The sequence below is a fragment of the Physeter macrocephalus genome, chromosome 5, assembly GCF_002837175.3.
Source record: "Physeter macrocephalus isolate SW-GA chromosome 5, ASM283717v5, whole genome shotgun sequence".
Lineage (NCBI taxonomy): Eukaryota > Metazoa > Chordata > Mammalia > Artiodactyla > Physeteridae > Physeter > Physeter macrocephalus.
The window spans coordinates 27873501-27882572 of NC_041218.1; the positions used below are offsets into that span (position 1 = coordinate 27873501).

General features: G+C 37.0%; 1 protein-coding gene across 1 annotated transcript in view; it reads left to right on the top strand.

Moving 5' to 3' along the window:
* Positions 1–9072, top strand: part of IQUB (IQ motif and ubiquitin domain containing) — a 61077-nt gene that overhangs the window by 45493 nt on the left and 6512 nt on the right. The window contains exon 10 of the mRNA XM_024129850.3: positions 901–1077. Coding sequence (XP_023985618.1) covers positions 901–1077 — 177 coding nt within the window. The remainder of the gene's footprint in view (positions 1–900; positions 1078–9072) is intronic.

Below are 9072 nucleotides of genomic sequence, written 5' to 3' on the forward strand. Positions count from 1 at the left end.
CATTCACACTATGGTTTTTGTAGTCCATCTTGGGCAGTCAGAGCAACTTACTATTTTATTACTTTTAAATTTTTTTACTTCTAAATCCTTCTACTTTAATCACTTCACTCCTACTTGGGCTTTCTTATTCAATCACCATCATTTCTATTGCTTTGTTAAAGATTATTGTGAATTATATAAACATGCAGAAAAAAATGTATAAAAACTACGTGTATAGTTTAGCGAATATAAAACCACCAATTTTGTTACTGCCCTCTGGCCCCAAAACAGGACATTGCCAACGTCCCCCTTTCTCTTCATATTTGCAATTCACCCTCTCGTCCTCTAAAAGTAATTACCATACAGACTTTCATGGTAGTCATTTCCTTGATTTTTCTTCATAGTTACCACCTCTGTATACATCTCTAAATAATACGGTGTAGTGTTGTTTATTTTTGGATTTTATTTAAATGGAATGAGACTGTATGTATTATTTTGTGCCTTGCTTCATTTGCTCAACATTAATTTGTAAGATTTAAACTTGTTACTGTATATAGCTCTAGTTAATTCATGTCCATTATCAGATAATACTCTATTGTATGAATAAGCCATCATTATTTATGTAATCAATTTATTTATGGATATTTAGTTTTTTCTAATTTTGAGCTCGTGTGAACGATGACTCCGTGCACATTTTTTAAAGCACTTAAGAGTAGAATTGCTGGGTTGTAGATTATGCATATCTTAAGTTCTACTAGATAATGTCAAAATTTTTTCTAAATTAGTGGCACCAATTTATACTTATGTCAGCAATGTTTCGTTACTTTTGGAATCTAGTTTTCAGTTTGTTTGGGTGATAATTTTAAAAACTAATTAGTGATTTTAAAAATTCTATACTGAATATGGTTGTGTTTTACACAGGAACATGAATGTAAACTGACTCAGGAAATTCTAGAATTGATTGACAGGGAGGTTGACCTTATGATGAGAGGAGTCAAACATGAGAACCTTGAAGGACTCAGAAAAAGGATTGCAACACTCTTTTTTCATTACATCAAAACACCTCTGTTTAATCCAGAAGTTGCAAGACACCTTAAGGTACTCTACCTTTTCTTCCCTGTATTCCTTTATCAAAATTCCAAGACGTGCTATAGTAAGTCGAAGTATATGCAGATTTTGCTTTAATACTTTACTAGGGGTCCATATGGAAGACCATCTTATTGGTGAAATCTCCTTTGAATGATATTTTTTATGTTGATAAATGAATCATTTAACTTTTTCTGTTTGTATTTCCAAGCTTGAATTCTCTCCTGCTCTCTGGATTAAATATCCAGTTGAATATTACAGTGTGTGGAACACATCATGATCTCTCACACCATCATGCTTTTTCATGTACCGTAGCTTCCACTTGGAATGCTGTCCCCTACTTTACCCAGCCAACTCCTCTTCATTTTCTAAGACTCAATTCACATGTACCGTCCTTCATTAGGCCTCAGAGAGAGTTAAACTCTTCATATCTGAGATTCTACATGCACCTGTTTGTGTTCCTTTATAATACTTATCACGGAGTTATAATTATTACTGAACAGATCCACATAGATATCCTGCGAGAACTTCAAATGTAACACGTATTTGAATTAAACTACCTTTTCCAACTCTAACATGTTTAGCCTTCTTGGGGATTTTTCTCTCTAAATCCAAGATAAGTGCCTTACTGCCTTCTTACTTTGCAAAACTATTTAAAACACCTTTAGTAAAGTTTTGCGGGGGGGTTTACTAAAGAATTTGAAACAGCGTTTTGTTCCAGTGATTATGTTTAGACTAATAATCTATTTAAGAAGCTGACTAAACATGTATTTTGCTTTTTTAACATAAACAAAATCTCAATATTTAGTCAAAATTTTTAGAAAAATTAAAATTGTTTATTTTTTATATTCTTTCTTTTTAATGAAGTTTTGAAACTTAACTGTATTGCAAGATAATTTCAAAATATAACAAAAGTTCAAGAGAAAAGTTGACCATTGAATTATTTCTTATTCACATCGGTGTTTCATTTTTCCAAGTTACCTTTTAGTCTTCTATAGACTTACTCAGTTTTTATATGCTTGCAGTAGTATAATAGAATTTAATATTCTACACATTCATATAACATTGTATCATTTTATTCACTTTTTAAATTTACCTTTGGTAAAATTCAATCTTTTTGGTGAATTTTGACAAATTCAGAGTCATATAATCAACAGCCAACAGCACAATCAAGATAAAAAATAGTCTTATCACCTCCCCCAAATTCCCTCATGCTGCTACTTTGTAATCAGCCCTTCCCCTGGCTACCTAACCCTTGGCAAACACTGATCAGAATTTTATTTCTATAGTTATACCTAACCTAGTGTGTCACATAAATGGAATGATATGCTATGTGCAAGTATACCATGTCTTATTGCACTTCACTTTACTGAGCTTTGCAGATACTGTGTGTGTGTGGTTTTTTCTTTTTCTTTTTTTTTCTTTTTTTTTTTTTTTTAACAAATTGAAGGTTGTGACAACCCTGCATTGAGCAAGTCTGTTGGCACAATTTTTCCAACAGTATTTTCTCACTTTGTGTCTCTGTGTCACATTTTGGTAATTCTTGGAATGTTTCAGGCTTTTTCATTATTGTTATATTTGTTACGGTGATCTGTGGTCACTGATCTTTGATGTTACTATTGTAATTGTTTTGGGGCACCATGGACCTCACCCACATAAAACAGTGCACTTAACTGATGTGTGTGTGTCCTGACTGCTCCACCAACTGGTGGTACTTCCAACTCTCTCCCTCTCCTCAGGTTTCCCTATCCCCTGAGACACAACATTATTGAAATTAGGCCAATTAATAACCCTACAACAGCCTCTAAGAGTTCAAGTGAAAGGAAGAGTTGCACACCTCTCCCTTTAAATCGGAAGCTAGGAATGATTAAACTTAGTGAGGAAGGCTTGTCGAAAGCTGAGATAGGCCAAAAGTTAAGCCTCTTGCACTAAATAGTTAGTCAACTTGTAAATGCAAAGGAAAAGTTCTTGAAGGAAATTAAAAGTGCTACTTCAGTGAACACATGAGTGCTAAGAAAGTGAGACAGCCCTATTGCTGATATGGAGAGAATTTGAGTGGTCTAGATAGAAGATCAAACCAGCCATAACATTTCCATAAGCCAAAGCCTCTTCCAGAGCAAGGCCCTAACTCTCTTTATTTTTATGAAGGTTGAGAAAGCTGCAGAAGAAAAGTTTCAATCCAGCAGAGGTTGGTTCATGAGGTTTAGGGAAAGAAGCTATCTCCATAACATAAAAGTGCAAGGTGAGGGCTTCCCTGTTGGCGCAGTGGTTGAGAGTCCGCCTGCCGATGCAGGAGACACGGGTTCGTGCCCTGGTCCGGGGGGGTCCCACGTGCCGTGGCGCAGTGGTTGAGAGTCCGCCTGCCGATGCAGGGGACACGGGTTCGCGCCCCGGTCTGGGAGGATCCCACGTGCCGCGGAGCAGCTGGTCCCGTGGGCCATGGCCACTGGGCCTGCGTGTCCGGAGCCTGTGCTCCACAGAGGGAGAGGCCGCAGCAGTGAGAGGCCCGCGTACCGCCAAAAAAAAAAAAAAAAAAAAAAAAAAAAGTGCAAGGTGAAATAGAAAGTGCTAATGTAGAAGCAGCAAGTTATCCAGAAGTTCTAGCTGAAATAAAGAAGGTGGCTACACTACACAGCAGATTTTCAGTATAGATGAAACGGCCTTATATTGCAAGAAGATGCTATCTAGGACTTTCCTAGCTCTAGAGAAGAAGTGAATTCCTGGCTTCAAAGCTTCAAAGAACAGGCTGACTCTCATGTTAGGGGCTATTGCAGCTGGTGACTTTAAGTTGAAGCCAGTGCTCATTCACTATTCTGAAAATTCTAGGGTCCTTAAGAATTATGCCCAAGCTACTCTGCCTGTGCTCTATAAATGCAACAACAGAGTTTGTATGACAGCACATCTCTTTCCTACCATGGTTTAGTTAATATTTTAAGCCCACTGTTGAGACCTACTGCTCAGAAAAAGAAGATTCCATTCCATTCCATATTACTGCTTATTGACAATGAACCTGGTCATGCAGGAGCTCTGATGGAGATGTACAATGAAATTAATTTTGTTTTCATGCCTGCTAACATAGCATTCATTCTGCAGCCTGTGGATTAAGGAGTAATTTTGACTTTCAAGTCTTATTATTTAAGAAATACATTTCATGAAGAGATGTGGCCAAAATGGCAGAGTAGGAAGACCTGAGTTCACCTTCTCCCTGCAAAATTACAACTATTTACAGAACAACTATCTATGAGAACAACCTAAAGATGATCAGAAAGGATTTCCCACAACTAAAGATGTAAAGAAGGAACCTCAAGGAGAAGGGTAGGAGGGACAGAGATGAGTTATAGTCAAGACCCACACCCCTGGGTAGGTGACCCATAAAGTGGGAGGATAATCACAAGTGCAGAGGTTCTTTCCAAGGAGTGAAGGGTCCGAACCCACCACTGGGCTCCCCAGCCCAGGGGTTCTCACCAGGAAGACAAGCCCCCAGAACATCTGGCTTTGAAGGCAAGTAGAGCTTGCATATGGGAAAGCTAGAGGGCTGTAGAAAACAGAGACGCTGCTCTTAAAGGACATGCACAAAATCTCACATGCTCTGAGTCCCAGTGCAGAGGCAGTAATTTGAGAGGAACCTGAGTCAGACCCACTTGCTGATCTTGGAGAGCCTCCTGGCGATGCAGGAGGCAGCTGGGACTCCCTCTGGGGACATAGACATTGGAGGCAGCCATTTTGGAAGCTCATTCTACCACAGAAGACACTAGTGCTGTCAAGCGCCATTTTGGAGTCCTCCCTCTAGTCTATTAGTACCAGGGGCTTACCAGCCAACCAGTGGGCTGGCAGCCACCACACGAGGCAGGGCCTGGCAGCCAACAGGACCAGAAGCCAGCCCTGCCTAACAGCATGACCACAGTAGTTGGCCCTGCCACACAGAAGAGCCCACGCAGCCCACACAGGGGTCACTTTTAGAGTATATAGCTCTGGTGACCAGAGGGGAATGTGCTTCTTGGCTCCACACGACATCTCCTATGTAAGTCCATGTTTCTAAGATTGGGAAACATAACCAAACTACCTAATACATAGAAATAAATACAGAGAATTAGGCAAAATGAGGAGACAGAGGAATATGTTCCAAACGAAGACAAAACCTCAGAAAAAACTAAATAAGTGAAGATAAGAAACCTACCCAATAAACAGTTCAAGGTAATGATCATAGAGATGCTCAATGAACTCAGAGGCAGAATGGATGAATGCAGTGGGAAGTTTAACAAGGAGTTAGAAAATATAAGGATGAACCAAACAGAGCTTAAGAATACAGGGGGACAGGTGGTTACCAGACTCATCCACATGATCATTTCATGTTGTATGCAAATGTTAAATCACTATGTAGAACATCTGAAACTAACAATATTGTACATCAACTATATTTCAATAATTTTTTAAAATAAATAAATACATTTCATAAGGCTATAGCTGCCATAGATAATGACTCCTCTGATGGACGTGGGCAAAGTAAATTGAAAACCTTCTGGAAAGGATTCATCATTCTAGATGCCATTAAGTGTATTTGTGACCCATGGGAAGAGATCAAAATATCAACATTAACAGGAGTTTGGAAGAAGTTTATTCCATCCCTCATGGATGACTTTGATGGATTCAAGACTTTAGTGGAGGAAGTAACTGCAGATGTGGTGAGAATAGCAAGAGAACGAGAATTAGAAGTGGAGCCTGAAGATGTAATTGAATTGCTCCAACTCATGATAAAACTTTAATAAATGAGGAGTTGCTTCTTATTGCTGAGCAAAGAAAGTGGTTTATTGGAATGGAATCTACTTTTGGTGAAGATGCCGTGAAGATTGTTGGAATCACAACAAATGATTTAGAATATTACATAAACTTAGTTGATGAAGCAGTGGCAAGGTTTGAGAGGAGTCATCCAATTTTGAAAGAAGTTCTACTGTGGGTAAAATGCTGTCAAACAGCATTGTGTGCTACTGAGAAACTGTTAGCATAATGAAAGGAAGAGTCAATCAGTGCAGCAAACTTGATTGTTGTCTTATTTTAAGAAGCTGCCACAGCTACCCCAAACTTCAGCAATCATCACCCTGACCAGTCAGTAGCCCTTAAGGAGGGCAAGACCCTTCACCAGAAAAAAGAAGACTCAGATGATAGCATCTTTAAGTAATAAAGTATTTTTAATTATGTACATTGTTTTTTTAGACTTAATGCTATTGCACATTTAACAGACTACAGTATAGTGTAAACTTAACTTTATATGCACTGGGAAACAAAAAAATTCGTGTGACTTGCTTTATTGCAATTATTCATTTTATTTCAGTGGTCTGAAACTGAACCTGCAATATCTCCAAGGTATGCCTGTAGTCTTTCGAGACTGGCTTCCTTCATTTAGCGTATTGTATTTGATATTCACCCATATTTTTTCAGTGTATCATTAGTTTTTTGTTATAACTGAATAATATTTGTATGGTCTGGGTGTACCAGAGTTTATCTATTTACAATTGTAGGACATTAAATTGTTTATAGAGTTTTGGGCTTTTGTGAATAAAGTCTCTACGAACACTCAATTGTGAGTTTTTGTGTAAATTGGTTGTTTGGGGTTAAATACCTAGGAAGTGGGATTGTTGAGTCATATGGTAAATGCATATTTACCTTTATAAAGACTGCCAAACATTTTTACAAACTGATTATACCATGTTGCACTCCATCTGCAATGTATGAGAGTTCCAGTTGCTTTGCATCCTTGTCAGCACTTGGTATTGTCAGTTTTTATTTCATTTTTGGAATTCTAATAGGTGTGTAGTATTTTAATCTGCCTTTTCCTAATGAGTAATAATATTAAGCATCTTTTCATGCATGTTTTTACCATCCATATATTTTTTTGGTGAAGTGTCTCCACATATCTTTTGTCACTCCCATTTTTTCAGTTGAGTTGTTTATTTTCTCTTTATTGAAATTTTTAATATATTTTGCATATAAGTCCTTTGTAAGATACATGATTTGCAAATATTTTCTCAGTCTGTGGCTTGTCTTTTTATTCTCTTAACTGTATCTCTAACAGAGCAGAAGTTTTCGTTTTGATGACATTCAATTTGTTCATCTTTAAAATGGATCATGCTTTTATTGTTTGTTTTGTATTTAAGAAATTCTTGGAAGAATTAATATTGTTAAAATGTCCATACTACCCAAAGTGATCTACAGCTTCAGTGCAATCCCTATCAAAATTCCAATGGCATTTTTCACAGAGATAGAAAAAAAAAAAATCCTAAAATTTGTATGGAAACACAAAAGACCCAGAGTAACCAAAGCAATCCTGAGAAAGAAGAGCAAAGCTGGAGGCATCACGCTTCCAAATTTCAAACTATATTACAATGCTATAGTAATCAAAACAGTATATTATTGGCATAAAAACAGACACATAGATCAATGAAACAGAATCAAGAGCCCAGAAATTAACCCATACTTATATGGTCAATTAATTTACAACAAAGGAGCCAAGAATACACAACGGGGAAAGGACAGTCTCTTCAATAAATGGTGTTGGGAAAACTGGACAGCCACATGCAAGAAAAATGAAATTGGGCCCTATCTCACACTACATACAAAAATCAACTCAAAATGGATTAATTATTTAAATGTAAGACCTGAAACTGTAAATCTACTAGAAGAAAACATAGGGGAAAAGTTTCTTGACATTGGCTTTGGCAACAATTTTTTGCTCATGACAGCAAAGGCAAAGGCAACAACAGCAAAAATAGACAAATGGGATCATATCAACCTAAAAAGTTTTTGCACAACAAAGGAAAGAATTCAACAAAATGAAAGCAACCTATGGAATGGGAGAAATTTTTTTTTTTTTTTTTTTTTTTTGCGGTACTTGGGCCTTTCACTGTTGTGGCCTCTCCCGTTGCAGAGCACAGGCTCCGGACGCGCAGGCTCAGTGGCCATGGCTCACGGGCCTAGCTGCTCTGCGGCATGTGGGATCTTCCCGGACTGGGGCACGAACCCGTGTCCCCTGCATCGGCAGGTGGACTCTCAACCACTGCACCACCAGGGAAGCCCTGGGAGAAAATATTTGCAAACCATTTATCCGATGAGTTAGTATCAAAAACAACATGTATGACTCAATAACAAAATAATTTTAATCCAAATTAAAAATGGGCAAAGGACCTGAATAAACATTTTCCCAAAGAAGACATACAAATGGCCAACATGTACATGAAAAAGTGCTCATTATCACTAATCAAAGAAATGTAAATCAAAAGCTCAGTGAAATATCATCTCACCAAAGTTAAAATGTCTACTCAAAAAGACAAAGGGTAACAAGTGTTGGCAAGGATGTGGAAAAAAGGGAATCCTTGTGCACTGTTAGTGGAAATGTAACATTATGGAGGGTCCTCAAAAAATTAAAAATAGAACTACCATATAATGCAGAGTTTCAAATTTTGAATATTGATAATTGAACCAATCTAAATTTAGTGTTAAGATAAATGAAATGAGAACACTGGTTTAGTGGGCTTTTATTTCTGTGTGAATCTAGCTATTGCCTTTAAAAATAATTAACACAGCATAGCACCAAAAATCTAAATTCTTAAAAATTAGTGCCAAAGCACTTTCTTTTCTTTTCTTCTTGGAAAGTTTTCTTACTATTGTAACTCAAAGCCTCTACCTACTCATTTTTTTCAGTGAGTTAATTTTCTAGGTGATTTTATCATGTATATCTAAAAGTTTATGAATAATAGAGATTTTTAATATTTTGGCAGGGTAAATGAATACTACTTGAAATTTAAATTTTGCATAGAGTAGGAAGTTAAGGAAAAAATATGACTTTAAAATTAACCAACTTTTTATCTCATTCTAAGATAAATTAGCCCTTAGCATTTGGCCTGGCTGTTATAGTTTTTTTCTTTCTCTCTTTCTTTCTTTCTTTCTTTCTTTCTTTCTTTCTTTCTTTCTTTCTTTCTTTCTTTCTTTCTTTCTTTCTTTCTTTCTTTCTTT